The following is a 17,665-nucleotide window of genomic DNA, read 5'->3' as shown; positions in this document are numbered from 1 at the left end:
TTGTAGAAAGAGACAGAACGAGAAATGTTTAAAACTGATAAATGCACAGAACTAAATGTAATTGGTATTTTTGGTAGATATGTCAAACAGCGAGATTGGGCGTAATTGTTGAGTGTCAACACAATTGAATAATATATTTGTATCCCACTCAAATACATGCACGTTGAGTGAGATAAATGTCACTTTCACCCTGAAATAATAATAATAATAATAATAATAATGAAAATACACAATAATTATATTGTGTATTAAGTTAATGTTGCATATGATCCAAGTAGATTCTCCGGAATAAAGGGGCCTTATTATGCTAATTTCCAGGTTTCAGGTTCATATTTGTATTTAGTGTGTCTACTGTGACATGTTTCCATGCTTTAATGTTCAAAAAGCTCTTTATTTTTCTCATACTGCCTGAGGTGCAGCACCTCTTTCACCCTCTGTCTGAAACCAGAGCCCAGTCTGCTCTGATTGGTTAACTGGCCGGCTCTGCTGTGGATGGAGCACTACCCAATAGAATCACGAGTGTTGCATAGTGATGTCACTACTAGCGTGTGGGGGAGAAACTGCCTCTGGAGGGAACTTTGGTTCTCAGATTAAGACCCTTATCTAATCGAATGTCTGGTTAACTGGCTTACAAACATTACCCACAGTAACTCAGCATTATGTTACCTTCAAAGAATGCTTTATAAAACTGCAACATTCGTTTTCCGAGTTTCATTAAAAAGCCTCATTCATAGTAGGCCTTCCTATACAGTGTCTATTAAAAAAAAAATCCAGGTCAGCCAACAACCTTTTCAGAACACACAAATCAACTGATATATTCAAACACAGCTGCATAGCTACAATAAGACATATTGAAGGCACATATCAGATTCCTACTTTCTAATCTGGAGTCTTCCTTCAGCTTCTTAAATGCCAGGGAAAGCAAAAGATAACAAGAGAGGCTGTAAGACAAAGCAAGAGCACAATTCCTCACACAATCCCTCTCCCTCCTCATCCTTAAAGAGCATTTTGCAGGTTTTTTTCTACATTTATGCTTAAACTTGCTTGAAAATTACAATTAAAAAAGTGAATGTAGGATTTGATATGTTTTACGAGACATAAGGGCAGGAATTCAGAGGGAAAGGAGCAATTTTGAGCTCTGCTCTTAAAAAAGCCTTTTTTTTAAGGTCATATGTCGAACGCGTCATATTACATCACAAAGGGGAAACATCTCCGCTCTCTGACCGCGGGTATAGTTAGTAGTTGCGTTGAGTTGAGCGGTTGTGTTTTAGTGGGCTGGTATTTTTCGGTAGTTTTACATTGTATTTCACCATTTGTAATCATGGTGCAGTATTGTGTTTGTGCAGGTTGCACAAATACCAGCCTGTCAGGACATCGAGTCCACAGTAAAAAGGACCGGAGCTAGCATTCGTTCCTGGGTGCGTTGTGCATCCACCTCCCTTCATAGTTAGGGAAAGTTAGGTATTTTTTTAGCCATATCGTGAAATAATTTATTACCAATAGCTTTTTTTACCATATGTTCCTATAGGTGTCTAGTAACACCTCCCGATTTATCCACAGCCAAATCCTCTGGGAATTGCCTTGAGAGCCAATCAAAGTTAGGGTGCCCATAGGGCGTGGGTAAAAATAGTGAAAAAAATGTTTCTACCAAAAGTGACTTTTGAGATGTCTAACTAGGGGTTTTTAGGGGTGCTGAATCTGTCCCAGTCATTGGTTTTGAGTAAAAATGACTCCAACTCCATAAACAATCCATAAAAAGTGGTTTTATTGAACAATTGCAAATCAAAACTAGCGTTATTAGTTGACATTTTAACAAACCTCATCAAACTCCCCTGCATCTCCCTCACTATTATTATCATCTGGCTGGTTGATGTTCTGGCAAGAGTTACCATGACAGTTCCCACAAGCAGAAATACATTTGACTCCTTGCTTTTTACAGCAGCACATGAGAGTGCCACAGTCACCTGCGCAGTTGCAGCAGACTAACTTCAGAAGGTAATCTGGTGCCATGGGATCTGTTGTAGGGACTGGTTCATAACCATGTTTTCCTTGTTTCCATCCATACTCAAGGACATCCAAAGATGGACTTTGTAGCATTAGCCAATCTCTGGTCTGGAGATATGCCCGCAGTGAGTGCTGTGCTGCAGCTCCTGTAGTTGGAGGCAGTTTCTCAGGCTTGATGCTCCCAGCTGCCGCCCGCTTGCTGAAGATATCAAATCTTAAATCTTCCAAATCTCCAGATGGATTACTACGGAATATGTTCTTGAACAGTTCGCAGCCAGCTTCGATGATGTCACTTTTCTTGGCTCTGATGTCACAGAACACATCCATGGCCCGCTCTGATTTGTCAGTCTGGCAGAGCTTGCTGAGCAACGTTGGTTTGCTAAACCCAGAAATTGCTGATACAGTATCACAGCCAGAGAAGCTATGTAGGAATATAAGGTATTTACGGTACCTCTCCGGGAGTGCCTCTCGAATCTTTCTGACATCATAAGATGTATCTTTAGCTGTCGTGAGGAAGACCGGGTGGTTTGCCCTATGATGGACCAGCATAACCAGGACGTCTGTGTCCTCAGCCCTCACCTCAACAGAAGACTCTATTGCCTCATTTAGTGCTGCAGACACGATGGAGGTGTCAGCATCATCAGAGCATAGTTGAACACTGATCCTAGCTCTTTGGAAGGTCTCAGCAAGGAGCAGAATGAGCTGAGCCTTGTTGTTCTTGTTGTCAAGAAACCTTTCCCGCGGAATGATGTTTTTTAAGTCTGGACGAATCTGAATGTCACAGCATGCATTCTTGGTTCGTCTCAGGTGGTCATGGTCCTTGGTGGAGCTACCATATCCATCAAAGACCACAGTGATCCGGACGTGCTGGCTACCCATGGACATCACAAACCGGAGGTAGCTCTCAGTGATGTCCTTCCACGTGAGGTTAGCCTCCCATTTGACGCTGTGCAGGAGCCAACCGCCATCAACCACCAGGCTTGTGCAGGTTAGTTTTTCAACAGGCTCCACAAAAGCCTTCAGGAACTTTGCTAGGGCAGCCTTGTCTGGCTTTCGCAACTTCTGATTCTTGTCAAATAGAGACATTGGTGTTGGCGTCAACTCAAAGCGCAAAGCTTCTTTGGTCTTGACTTCACGCTCACTAATGATGATGAGGCGGTTGAAGAGCTTGAGTGAGTCAGTGATTAGCTTCTCTCCATTGATTTTAGGAGCAGATCTGAGGCTTGCCAATGACTTGACCTTGTGCTTGGTTTCCATTGCATCCAGAACAGTTTTCCCATCCATCTTGGCCTGTATGGCTCTGCCAACCTCCTCTGCCTGATCAGCATTGACTGAGTCCCCAGGAGTGCTGCTGAACCCCGTCGAGAAAGATACCAGGGTCTTACTGTCCCGTATGGAATCAAAGGGGTTGACTTCCTCCAACCATCCAACTATGGCATTAACAGAGTCATTGTCTTTCTCCATCTGGGCTTTTGTGATGTCTGTGTGGATAGGTACCCTACGTTTGTTCATTACTCCTTCAAGCTCCTGGTGAATGAATGAGAAGTGGTTGAGAGTCTGAACCCAACACTTGTGAGCAGATTTGTTCCGGAACCGCCCTCTGCTTAAACCACCTGAGGATTTGGCCTCACGCATGAGTGTGGTTTCTATTGTGATGTCAATCCATGTGCCTGACCACTCATGGTCTGAGAACCGGACTACATGGTTGCCATACACAGTAAACTTGGACAGAGTTTCCTGGAACATGGGACAGTCCTGTCGCTGCTGCATTAGTTGTACATAGAGCCTTGCTCCCTTTGCGTACTGATGGTGCCCTGCTGCTGCAAAGGTGTTCAGCATTCCAATGATGCAGCTGAGGTGACCTGTGTGGTCTGGGACACGCTCACTCCTGATAAATACCTTGATTAGATCGATTCTGCCATAGTACCAGACCCAGAGTGCAGGTGTTCTTCCAGCCTTAGACAAAGTCTTCAACCTCTCCTCCATCCTCTCCTTGAACACAGTGACTATCCTTGGTGTGTCCATGGAACCTGTTAGAGATAGACAGTTTTAATTGTATTACTACATAATGAGAAAATATAATTCGGCATACTCCGAGATAGTTTGAGACACAGATTAGGGAAAGGTCAAATTACCTCTTTTCATTTCTTTTGCAGTCCTGATGAAGTTCTCCATGTCTTCATAGTCCTGCTCGCTGAACGCAACATCTTTCAGCAAAAACTTGGTAATTGCCGCTGATGCAAGAAGGTGGAACCGGATGGCCTTAGCATAAGCCCTGCCTGAGAGAATGTGTTCTGCAGTGTTGCTGCCTGGGTAAACTAGCTGTATCAGCTCTTGCAGCCCTGAGTCTGCCATAATAACCCCAATAGAGCCCAGGAAGCTTTTCAGGAGATGAAACCCTCCTAGTCTAGTGATGATGGGCAAGTCAGACTGGAGAACTATCTGAGTTGCTTTCAGCCATATTGGCATGTCAAATGTGATGACAGCAGGAGACTGACCGCTGCGTAGGCACTCCATTAGAGTAGTGTAGATGGTTCTGTACTCGTTTGGGTCACCCTCAATGATTGGAAGAAACTCAATGAGGGACTTTTTCCTGCATTCAGTTTGATGTATGGATTTCATGAAGCCATTCCAGTTCGGATGTTCAAATGTGGCGTTGTAATTCTTGATAGCCCATCCTGCCATCCAACCAATGTCCCCTGACTTCAAAACCGGAGGGTCTTGGTGGAGATCAGCTATGGGAACCAAACGGATGTCTGCCAATCCTGCTTTGTTTTTTGGTACAAAGGACAGTATTTTCACCTCTGTTGCTTTGAGAGTTGCTACCTTTTCCTCAACTGCCATGTTCCTCCTTGGTATGGTTGTGTGAAGCTCATGTTGTCTTGTTGCTGGAGCAGGAGAAGTTACTCTGATCATGCCCATTGCATGGAATGCTGTGTTTCCTTGTAGTGAGGCAATGTTGAGATCTATATTATCACCAACACATTGATGAACAGTGCTATCGGCAGGAACAAAGAGGGCAAATGTTTGCTGATTCTCTTCATGCATTCCAGAACCACTCTCCTCTTGCTCCTCTGGCTGTTCTGCAGATAGGACTGCATCGACCTCTGCTTCCTCATGCTCCACAACATCTATACCATCTTCATCTGTGATTATGGTATCCTGGTCCATGCTACCACATCCATTTTTCACGTTCAAGTAACAATACTTGTAGTGATGGAGCTCAACATATGATTCAGAGTATCCTAAGTGATGAATACGGTCAATCAACCACTTTGATCCAAACATGTGGTCAAGCTGAATTGTAAGTCCAAGTTGGGAGGGCATAACTCCTGATCGAGGGCGGTATGCTTTCAGCAGGTTCTGTCCCCACATTGCCACCTTTTCGTCAGTTTTTACAATTGCCTTCAGCAACTGCTTGAGGCTGTCAGGAATCAGAGCAAGTTGGCTCTGTGTATTGGTCATGCTGTCTACTGAGGGATACTGCTTTGTGTCGAGTGAAACTCTTGCCAAGTCTCCACAGATCAGATGAATGGCAGTGGAAATTATGAGGTCTTTAAGTGCAGAATCATCCATGGTTTGTGAGGGGTTGATGACCTGCTGATGGTAGTCTCGGAGGATTGCCTCTGTAGTGTCTTTTAGCCACACAATGAATCTTCCTCCCTCATCTAATGTGAAACAGAGAGACTCCTCATAATGTTCCTGAAGCTTTTTTTTAAGATACATCCGTCCATATGTGAGACTTTTGTCCTCCGTGGGGTCAAGTTCTTCCATCTTCATGTGGATCTCAGCGAGACTTGTTACACCATGCTCCACTTCTTCATCCATCCATTTGCACAGTTTCTCAAACAGCAACTGCCTCTCCTCATCTGTAGGCCGTCCGACCTGTGGGGGAAAAACAACTTTTAATTGAAATGATTGGCTTCAGAACCTTGTCTACAGAGTCTGGGACTTCTGGTCTTGAAAAAAATATATTACCCCAGAGTTTGTAACTGGGTTCTCGAACTGGGACCTGCACCGAAGATGATACAGTGCCTCTTCAGCTACCAAATCTATTATTCCAGACAGGCGACCAGCAACTTCAACTCCCCAGGCATCTCCTCGTCTCACAGCTGTCTCCAACAAATTCCTTTTCAGTCTGTCCTGGAAGCGATTGTCAGGTGCACGATACAACTTCCGGGCTGTGTCTGGGTTATAGCCACATATATGATTTACTAAAGAGAGTTTTAATTTGAAAAAAAAGAAAGACCTTTCAAACTCATTCATGAGAATGTAGAAGACAGGCAACTTACTAGGGTATTTTACAAGCATTTCAACATTGATGCTCTTATTGCAGAGGATACAAACATCACGGTAGACCAGGTGTGCTGATGGGGTTTGGAATGTGGAGCTACCAGCACTTGAAGTACTTGGCCCAGACAGTACGCTGCGTCTTTTCATCCTGTCTGATCGTTGGTCTTGAGCATCTTGTCCTTTGGATGGATGAAAGACAATTTCGTGAGCTTTTATTCATGCCACAAAATGTATTGGATTGAAATGATGAGTTGAACGGAATGATTGACAGAAAGTGGCAACAACATTGACATAATGAAAAAGAAAACCTGAACGTTTCGCAATGGATACACTTCTCGAACGATGGTACAACTCGGTTCTACAATCCAAATGGTACTTCAGCTTGGGGTCATCTCCATCATTCCAGTCCTCATGTAGTCTGTTGATCAGCATTGCATCATCTACGATCTCAGAATAAGATAATAGCTGCTGATAACCTTTGTGAGTGACTTTTGAGAGTTTTTGCAGTTCAGTCCCAGGACCACCACAGATGAAGCACCTCAAACCATGACAATTTGTGGTATCAACTTCCATACTGTCCTAAAAAGACAAGACAGCTCGGTGAACAATTACTTTTTCTTTTTGTTTACTAGGCAAGGCAAGGCAAAGGCAAGACTTATCAAACATATCATGCAGAATGGGTCCACACAGCCACATTAATAGATTATGTGTAACTATGAACAATAATCTCACTTTGAATCATATAGTGAGCCCACTATAAAATGACACAATTTACAACACAATTAATGTTGATCAATGACACAGAGACTATTTATAATGGTTTATTTAGCTAAGGTACTAGATTTGATATTAGCCTAATGTTAGCTAACTTAAGCTGGATGCTAGCTAGCAACATTCATTTTAGGCTGTAACTAAGAGATAAAAATGATGCATGGGCCTATAAATAAATGTATAGCCAACTAAACTTTAGAAAGCAAAATTATTTACTTACCATGTCAGAAAGTAACTTTGTTGTGGGCGTGTTGGAGCAGTGGTTAGTGTCTTCGACTGGTATACGGGAGGCCTGGGTTCAATCTGCACGCTTTGAATAAAAGCAGCTGCAAAATACCTCTACCTTGATATTCTCCACGTGCAGAGAAGTAATTATACTGAGCACGTACCTAGCAGATGTCATTACTGTAGTGTCTTTTAAATTCAGAGTGGATTATTCAATGTGTAGAATACATTTTTCACCCCAAATCCATAGGTTAAATTTGACATATCAATATTTCAGGGTTAAGGAGTCATTTTGACTCAAAACTAATGGCTGGGATAGATTCAGCACCCCTAAAAAACCATAGTTAGACATCTCAAAAGTCACTTTTGGTAGAAAAAATGTTTTCACTATTTTTACCCAGGCCCTCTGGGCACCCCAACTTTGATTGGCTCTCAAGGCGATTCCCAGAGGATTTGGCTGTGGATAAATTGGGAGATGTTACTAGACACCTATAGGGACATATGGTAAAAAAAGCTATTGGTAATAAATTATTTCACGATATGGCCAAAAAAATACCTAACTTTCCCTAACTATCAGCACATACTCTCCACAGCTTTATCAGGAAACCATATTACTTCTCTCCCCCCCCCTTCGCTGCTCTCTCTCTCTCCCCTCCGGTACACGGCACCGTAAGACGTAGTGTGGAGTTGCATTGGGTAACGCTGTGGTGGCTTTACTGCTCCAGCCGTCTCCTTTGTGTTTGTTTGTTTCCCCCTGTCTGTGTTGTTTGTGTGTGCGTGGTGGCTGTCACTCCTGGCTCAACCTCCACTCACCTGCTGCAATCAGCTGTGCACCCTCCCCGACTACACACCTGCTTTCCATCAAGCCATTTACAACGGCATATCAACGGAGGCTCCACAACCTTTCTCCGCCAGATCGTCAAGTATCAGCCGTATCTCGCGTCTCCCCTCCGGTACACAGCACCGTAGTGTGGAGTTGCATTAGGTAACGCGAGATACGGCTGATACTTGCGCATTAGTTTCTGTTATGGATCAGTATCAACAGTCCTGCCAGTAACGTTACTATATTATCAATGCTACTTTAGTTATAGCCTGATATATGATAGCTAACTTCACAATGTTGTGATGTGACATTAGCTAACATTCTGTAGCTAACGCAGGTCACTCACCAAGATAGCTGCCCAGTTCTCCACTGGTTCTCCTCACACCACAGCTCAATTTCTCTCCGATGGCCGTTATTTCTTCTAATCCTTGGCTGCTCCTGGTCTCCTTGGACGCCTAGCAGGCTCATAATTATAAGGTTGTGGTCCGTCATATGCATTCGAATATTCATGTTCAACTTCTTCTGTGTCTTCTGTGTCGAAACTAGCATTGAGATCCATGTTTATTAATACGTTACACCGGCCGCTCTCCCCGGAAGTGAACATTTCTTACAAAAACGACGCCAGATGTCACTGTAGTGTATATTTCTGTATATTTTTTGGAAAATCTAGTTTATTCATCAATTTCCTACACATTTATTCACAGGTGCCTTTAACCTGGAAGTTGCTCTTTAAATATTATTTCCCTGTATACACTCTTTCATAAGAAGTCAAACCAAAATAAATATTTGATCCACTTTGAAACCACTTCTTATGAAATTCTAACTATGTTGTGAACTTTGAAGGGAACTATACTTGGTAATTTAATGAGGTAGCCGATGCTAAGCAAATCATAATCCTTAATAAACTAATGAAGAGCGTATAGCGGCTAGACGGGGAGGAAAGGCAGATTTGTATCGCAGGGCTAATGTAGGAAAGCACCAATAAAATAACCTAATGAATCATCCAAGAGTGAGTACAATTACCACAAGGTTGATTGATTTCAGAAAGCTATTAATACTTGTTGTTATCATCTCATATCATACCATCAATCATAAATGGAGTATGTGTGATTTGTGTTAAAAATAGAGCATCCACAGCCACAAAATGTGCAAATAAAATGTGTTTGATTAAAAAAATGACGACGGTATTTATATATTGATGTGTTTGTTGGTGAAAGGACTAGCTTAGAGACGGGAATAGTAAGGTATACTTTCAGATTATCTCAGTATAAACTACGTTCTGTTTGGATTCTTACAAGTTGTAGGTCAGACCCTAGAGAAGCTGTTTCCTGTTGTGCTGCCAATTCAAATGAACAGCTTTACAGAGCACTACAATTCACATTAGAAATCAGGCTGCAAAAAACACCATCAAATCTGATAATCATAAGAAAGCCCCTCTGACAGATTTTGATTAACGTTTTTTTATTTTCTTCGTTGTCGTCTTCTCTCCTGGCTGCAGTTTTGCATCCATGCATTGTCATGTTTTCTTCTCTGATGAGGCAGTGAATGCAACTCTATCTCTTTTCTTTCTGACATTTGACTCATGTTGCACAATTAGTCTGCTTGTAAAAAAAAACAATGTGAGGTTATGTTGCAAACATAATGGAAATGGAGTTTGAAGTAGTAATGTAATGTGCTCTTCCCGTCTGGAGCAGACAGAGGAAGAACACATGGTTGCTCTTTCTAATGAGCGACACAACACGCTTTTACCTTCATTGTGGGTTGTATCCTTGCAAATTGTTATTGCACGTTATGTTTGGCTGGGTGCAGTCATGTATTTGTGAAGTTAAACTCTCTAACTGGTAGTTGTGAGCAGTGAGAGTCACAATAGGGGGTATGAACCAAGCCTACTACTAAGTCAATGAGCCAAATTGAAGTTCATGGGGTAATATCAGTGTTACATAAACAATTGAGACAGGGTTTGTGACTATATGTTGTTTAATACAATAACGTTTTGAATTGTGTTGTGTTCAACCACATTGCAGTAGACTGAATTGTCATTTTGTGTCAGACATTATGATCCAGAGGTTTTTTATCAGGCAAGATTGGACTTGTGTGATCCATTTATAGTCAGAAAAAATACTTTTTGAAGCAGAAGGCCATGAAGGTGTTGCTGAACATTCAGTAGAAGTTGATATTTGGAGAACATTCAAAAGGATAAGTCTGAAGTTAACATGTATCTTTCTTATTCCCTCCTAAAAAAAACTAAACCAATAATGTGTGTTTCTGGTAATGCTAACAATAAGACGGATACATTATTCACAAGGTCACAAATAGAGTCTTTCGCCAAGATAACAGCTCTATGTGCACTTGTTTGGCGCTATATGCTAATTTCAGCATTGCAACAATGGACAATTCTGGTAAACTGGTGCAAACAGGTGTAATATAAACCATGTGTTGCAGATTCATACTTTTGTCTTGTTTTGTAGTGCAGGCTTTATGGCATTAACTTTTCATAAAGTAATCATTGGATGTTAGATCAGATGCATTGTCTATTTGTATGAATTTATATTCCCTCCTGCTGTATTTGTGTCTCTTAATAAGAACATATATATTGCATGATCCAGAATATTTAGCCTATACTGTAATTTGTACATGTTATGCTATAGTCCTTCATTATTATAATTGCAATATTTAGTTCTAAAAGGGCCCGAAGCACCAGGAAATAAATATGTTTTCTACATTAACATATTAAAATAAAATGAACGTTTTTATTTTAAAATACTGCATGTCCCCTGAAAGGATAAACCCTTCTTAGAGGATTTCCACATTCAACATCTTGATATTTCAAAACTGACTGGATGATCAAGTGTTGCCTGGCTGCGAGTTAAAAGACATCTTATCAATACCCTGTGCTACTTTCACTTTATGTGTCATTCAACAAGACAATAATGTCAGATTTTTCAAACGAGCACATCTCACATTGGAGTGAGACTCTTTCAGAGCTGGCACTTCCCACTGCGCTGCAGCAATAGCAGATGTGTTGACAGCAGAGATGATGAACGATATGAGGACAAAAGCTGATAGATGTGATAAATACGACGTCAAATGGCTAATCAATCTCATGAGGGTGGAAGGAAACGGAGAAAAAATGGCAGCGGGATCTCCTGGTGTGAGTCAGCAGAGGCAAAAGACTTTGATTGGCAGTGTGTACAGGATTGTGTGTGTGTGTGTGTGTGTGTGTGTGTGCAGACCTCATGTGGGCACATATATGTGAGTGAAGCCTTTTCTTGTTATTTCTCCTGTGCCTGTCCTTGAGAGGAAAACACATCCCCATCTCTGCTGCCTGGTTACAAACATTGGCAAAAGTCCAAGCGTACTAAAAAAATTACACACTGCAAAAATAAGTATAAGGAAGTGACAAATGATCGGCTTACAAAATAATAAGGGGTGTAACGGTTCACAGAATTCACGGTTCGGTACGTACCTCAGTTAGGTAGCTCAGTCACGGTTCGGTACGGGTTCGGTACAACAAGAAAAAGCAAAAAAAATTCCCAAATGCATAATTCCAGGTTTGTTGTTATTTATTTTTGAACAGTAGTGCAAGTTTCAGTATACAAATAAGGAACTCTAACATTTTGAATAATTAACTGTATTACAAAGTTAAAAACAAACCACAAACAGTACCACACACACTCAGATGGCCATCGTATCTATAATGGCTCATGTCAAACAAAAAGGTTTCATCAAGCTGTAAAACTAAAAAGAATGTCTTGAAAACATTACAAAATAAATTATAAGAAAGTGTTTCAAGGGCGCATGGCAAATGAAATATATGCCCATAGCTTCCGTTATTTATTTTGGTCTCTCGGCTTTCATGTCTATTGGCTTCTTAAAAACAGCAGGGATAAGCTGTTGAACTGCTGTTGTCTTTTGCCGGGCTCCGGTGATTGGCAAATCTGGGTGATGCCTTCTGATATGATTTAGCATGTAGCACGTGTGTTACCATTAGCATACCGCACCGCTGTCGTCCAATCCTCCACTCGCACTCCATCGTTGTTGTAGTCCACTGGGAACCCGAAATGTTCCCACACAGCAAATTTAAACGAAGCAGGTGGGTCTTCTAGCTCCTTTGTGTTATCTGAAATCGCAATACTAACTTTTCTTCTTCTTGTATTTTGTTTGTTTTGTTGTGTTTTCTTCTTGTTCTTAAATGTGTTGTTTAAGGGCGGCTGGCAAACAGCTTTTAGGCGCAATACCGCCCCCTGGATCATATATAGTGTAATGGATACTGCCCTGAGTGACAGACTTTTTTTCCACTCATAAAAAAAGCCGTAGGCCTATTTGTCGTGTGACTACATGTGCCGAACCGTGACGTCCGAACCGTGACGGTTCGAACACGGATACCGTTAAACCCCTAATAACTTCTCCGTGTTGCTAGGGCATGAAATATAACGTCTCCAGGAGGAAGGGAGGGGGGGGAGAGAGAGTGAGCAACTACCTATTCATCTTCACTTTCTTCAGATATATGACACTGCTTCCATTTCTGTCCACTCCTCTCCACCCTTTTTCTTCTACACATTTCATCAGAAGGGCCATTACTATGTCCTAGAATAGATCATCTGTCTCCTAGACCACGTGACCTATTAAGGGATGGACCTCCAGAACATTCTAGTAACTTGCAGCATGGTTTTAGCCTAAAACATGCAGAATCCATTATTTTTCACTCTCAGCCTTTTCACTGGCTATCTTTAGCATCTGAATTTCAGAGTCCTACTCAGGCATACATACAGTGTCCACAGTATCAAGTATCCATTCAAACTTTGCACCCACTCACACACACGGATTTAACAGTATATACGAAATAAATCAATAAATCAATGTGTCAGAATCTAATATATTGTACAGAGCTCTCGAGTCTCACGCATTTGGCGTGAGACACACGCTTTTCACTCCATTCACACGCTCACACGCCACACCTTGTTTTTCTCACGCAGAGATTTATTTCCAGGGTACCGCCCACCAAACTAGGCTTGTGTGAGACGCCTGCACTCCACTAGCACCCCCCCCCCCCCGTTGACATTCGCGGTTCAGAGCCCTGATTGTATTTTTTATTTCTTGCAATCTCCATTTCAAAATCTCGAGCCTACATTACCCACAATGCAACTCAACGATCAGGTGCTTGTGTAGTCCGAGATGCTTCCCTCAACTAGAGACGAGGAACAGGCTAAAGGGGTTAACTAATGGATTTTTGAAGAACTTTTGATGCAGCATTGGAGGCGGGTCTCTTCCTATCAATATTGTTCAGTGTCTCTAGTATACAATTACACACACACAGATCGTCCAGTGATTTTCCGCAGCCATTGGCCAATAAAGTGTCATTCTGTTTTCAGCTTTTCGTGCATTTTACATTATTGTAAAATTACAAAATTATTATTATTATTGTTCTTTTAATGAGTTAATGAGGTTCATTTAATAAGAGCTATCAAATTCTTCAAACTGAGACGTTCATTTACCTTAAGAATAATTGATCTGCTGATTTATAGATGTTTCTTGCTATGTAAGACGAGGGGGGTCTTTTTAGGCCTGATGACATCACGTAGATGCAGAGAACGAGGAGAGAACGAGGAAGATGCAATTGTTCTGTTGGGCCACTATGTGAAATTGGCTTCAAATTTGGAGCTTTCTGGGTGCTAGGGTAAACTCTTTTTTAAGCCACATTTTCATTTTCAAACTTCTAGTCTTTAACAATGTATCAATTTGATCCAGATACCTTGAATGTGACTGTTTTTGTGTCATCATGTGGTATATGTCTCGTCTGAGAGGGGTGTAGTGAATGGATGTATAATAATAATGGATGTGCTGCCGGAACGCACCGAAACGCCGATCCAGCACTTCAAAATAAATTGCAGTACGCATAAGGAGCTGTACACATGCCGCAGTTTTTGCGTGGCTGTGTCTTTAGTTGTAAGTCCAGTGGCTATCTGTTAATCTGTTATACTGATCATACAATAACGCCATCGAAAAGAATATGCTACATACTAGTACTTCTGGGTCTTTGTGTGTCATTCAAGCTCGGCTGTGTGTGTGTGTGTGTGTGTGTGTGTGTGTGTGTGTGTGTGTGTGTGTGTGTGTGTGTGTGTGTGTGTGTGTGTGTGTGTGTGTGTGTGTGTGTGTGTGTGTGTGTGTGTGTGTGTGTGTGTGTGTGTGTGTGTGTGTGTGTGTGTGTGTGTTGTTGTGGATATTTTAAACGTGTCAATACTGTAAAGATGTACAATGAGAGTAATCAATAATAAACTGGTGAAAGCAGGCAGCGTTGTCTTCTGGTTATTTATTTGAAGCTTCAAAGGTACATGTCTCACAGAGTATAGAGTAGTCTGCAGGAGTGCACACAGGGTATAATGTGTGTGTGTGTGTTTTATAGAGGACTGTTGCTGTGCAGGAAGTAAAAGAGATAAGACTTTCCTTAGAAACTGTTATCTTACAATGCTCTCATAGGGAGGGCCGCAACCTCCAGGTAGGACCTTGGCGGGAAGCTACCGTGTGGTACAACAGGTCGAGTTGACCAAACAGTTTCTTCTTTCTGTGTGTGTGTGTGTGTGTGTGTGTGTGTGTGTGTGTGTGTGTGTGTGTGTGTGTGTGTGTGTGTGTGTGTGTGTGTGTGTGTGTGTGTGTGTGTGTGTGTGTGTGTGTGTGTGTGTGTGTGTGTGTGTGTGTGCGTGGCACGAGCGCATTTTGTTTGAGAGAGAGAGAGCGGTACCGGGGATTGTTGTTATTAGTATCTGGTTAGCTAGCTATGCTAACGAATATGGAGCTTGTTCTACAACCTGGTGGAAAAGAGCTCTCTCCTGACAGACTGAGAGGCTCTGATAACCTCAGCTCAGTGAGGTAAAGGCGCACCTTTATATGATCATTATAGTTATAAAAAAAGAAGAGAATAAATGAAAAACAGGTATAAAATACTATATGACAGTAAAAAAAAGTTGTTATTAATAAACAAGAATACAGTTTGAAAGGGGAGTGATTTGTAAAATATCCATAAAGAAAAATATAATCTGCTTACAGTTCTGTTTCAGATGTATCCAACTATCCATATATCTCTTAATGTTGCTCTCAAAGTGCACCAGATTGATGCTTTTAACTTCAACATTTAAAATAAAATCTTCCCGGGGGAGCATGCCCCCCGGACCTGACGAGGTAGGTCCCCCCCCCCACTTAAATCATGTTCACATGGATAGGATACTAAATACATTTGCACACATCTTGTGCCCATATCTTTCTGTTTTGGTGGTCATGCCACAACCGTGCACGTGCATGCACGCGCGAGTCATGGTAAGATATCTGGATTAAGAGGTTGCTTTTTCTTTGCACAGCATGAAAGAAAGGCCAAATGAATGGGCTTTGATTTTAGTTTTTTTAAGCAGAGGTTGAATTGAATCATTTGTATGGCCCACGGAGGATGTTGTAAAAAATGAAATGGCCCTTGAGAGGAAAAAGGTTCCCCACCCCTGCCCTACAGTATTAAATCTGTTTTCTGCTTATTTGTGCTGTTGTACGTTGATTGGTACTTAAATCGGAGAGTAAGCTGATTGGATGTTGTTTTGAATACACTGGTGGTTGCTCGGAGGGAGGCCATGGTTATCCACCAGTCCATCTGTTCAACATTTTGGTACAGATTAATTCATGTGGAGAATTTTGGGACAGATTAATATTAAATTGGGCAGTGACATAAATGGCCCTTAGAGGCTAAATCTAATGACTTTGGGGATCATTTGCTATCTTGCACCATCAGCAGCAGGTAAAAACTAATCCAATTCTCATCAGCAAAGTTTTCCCTCCATTTTGTTTCCAATCTCACAGCGTTGTTTGAGCTTTGCCACAGGAAGAGGCTGCTAGGAATTGCTGTAGACCTTTAGTTTTTCTAAATATTGGATTTGAGCAGACACGATTTAATCATCAGGGATGATATTATCACCGTTCAATGGGAAACTTTCACTTCTCAGTGTACTGTCAAATCTAAAACAATTGCTGTATGCTATTTGTCAAAGCAAAGCATGAAAGGGGGCAGCATACCTCTGGAACATTCAAAAAGTAAATACAATTAATGGCAGTAGTCAAAAAGGAAAGAGAAGTAAAACAGATGGAAACATCATGACACATTATGGCAGAGTCATGAATATTCTTGATTTCATGAATAGATAATAAGCACAGATCTTCATGTTGGTTTTATTTTAAAAAGTATAGGCGGCTTTGTCTTTTTTGCTTAACTTTTTTGTTATTAACAGTATCTGAAAAGATGAAGGGAAGTGATGCATCCCGCCACATTAGAGCAGTTTCAAAATTACTCATGAGTGGCTGTAGCCTGAGGCTTCCTGCTAACAGATGAAAATGTGGTGACATATTTGTGACACATTAGCGCAGACGGAAATTCCATCATTTGTGTTTACTGTTTACTGTCATCATGTCTCACTCTGAAAAAAATGAAGGAATTATCCCCACTAGTTTCAGGAATTCATATTTCATTATTTGTGACAGCATGCATGCACGCACACACACACACACACACACACACACACACACACACACACACACACACACACACACACACACACACACACACACACACACACACACACACACACACACACACACACACACACACACACACAGTTCTAACCTGCTCCTTGACGGAGGCGAGGATGGCGGAGGTGGTTTCAGACTCGGATCCATCTCCGTTGGAGGCGTTGAGGACGGGGCTCAACATGGCGGCAGCACTGGCAATGTTAGACGCCACCTCAGGCACTGGCATACCTCCTGGAAAACAAGGGAACATGCAACTATTTTACTATAATTAAATACACCGTGACATTCCAGCATTTAGGCTGAAACACCTCAGTCTAAATGTTGACATTAGTGTGAAGTCAGAGATGCAGAGAAAAACAATTCCAAGCAAACATTCAATTGATTTTGGGTTGTAGCTAAAAATGTAAATGAACCACGAATGAACCAATCTATATATCCAGTCAGTTGTCCATTTGCAAAGCATTTCAACGCATTTTGATTGCATGTTACCTTAACTACATTTGATTCCACTGTGTTTAGATGATCATTCAAACTTAATTTTTTTCGTTTCTTATCTAAATTATTCATGTTTAGGGTCATGTGGAGCTGGTACTTATCCCAGCATGCATTTGGCAAGGGGCAGGGACATCACAGGTGCGCTAGTTTCTTTGAATTAGGGAAATATAGGTCAGTGAAAAGAAAGTGTCTAGACTGCACTGAGATCATGTGCACAAGTATTTTTGGCAGACTGGCAAGGAAAGTAAATGCAGGGTAGAGCGAGTCAATATAATAGTAGTAGGTACAGTGTGCATGTTGGTTGGATGTGTGGGTAAATAGTACCATGACAAATACTTGGTTTGTGACAAGATGTGAATATTTATCAAAAAAGGCAATCCAGTTCACATGAAAATAGCGGTGTACGGGTTTATTTGCACTAGAAAAAAGGTACACATCTGGCACATATTTGTGGCAAATGGTTCTTCAGTACCTAGGGCATTGGAATGTTAC

General features: G+C 41.5%; 2 protein-coding genes across 2 annotated transcripts in view; both read right to left on the bottom strand.

Annotated features, from left to right (window-relative positions):
- LOC307019916 (catenin delta-2-like) overlaps nucleotides 1-17,665 on the bottom strand; it is a 195,494-nt gene that overhangs the window by 136,401 nt on the left and 41,428 nt on the right. The window contains exon 2 of the mRNA XM_079651016.1: nucleotides 16,773-16,909. Within this exon, the coding sequence (XP_079507142.1) occupies nucleotides 16,773-16,904 (132 nt within the window). The 5' untranslated portion in view covers nucleotides 16,905-16,909. The remainder of the gene's footprint in view (nucleotides 1-16,772; nucleotides 16,910-17,665) is intronic.
- Nucleotides 1,810-7,830, bottom strand: LOC307018370 (uncharacterized protein; the record flags this gene model as incomplete). The annotated part of the gene is made up of 5 exons (XM_079648601.1): nucleotides 6,606-7,830; nucleotides 6,297-6,476; nucleotides 5,983-6,191; nucleotides 4,140-5,889; nucleotides 1,810-4,034 (listed from the first exon to the last, which is right to left on the bottom strand). The coding sequence occupies exons 1-5, from the start codon at nucleotides 6,868-6,870 to the stop codon at nucleotides 1,810-1,812; spliced, it is 4,629 nt and encodes a 1,542-aa protein (XP_079504727.1). The 5' UTR covers nucleotides 6,871-7,830.

This window comes from Notothenia rossii (genome assembly GCF_949606895.1).
Source record: "Notothenia rossii genome assembly, chromosome: 9".
NCBI lineage: Eukaryota > Metazoa > Chordata > Actinopteri > Perciformes > Nototheniidae > Notothenia > Notothenia rossii.
The sequence above is the reverse complement of the archived record's forward strand: the minus strand, read 5'-3'. Positions and strand labels throughout refer to the sequence as shown.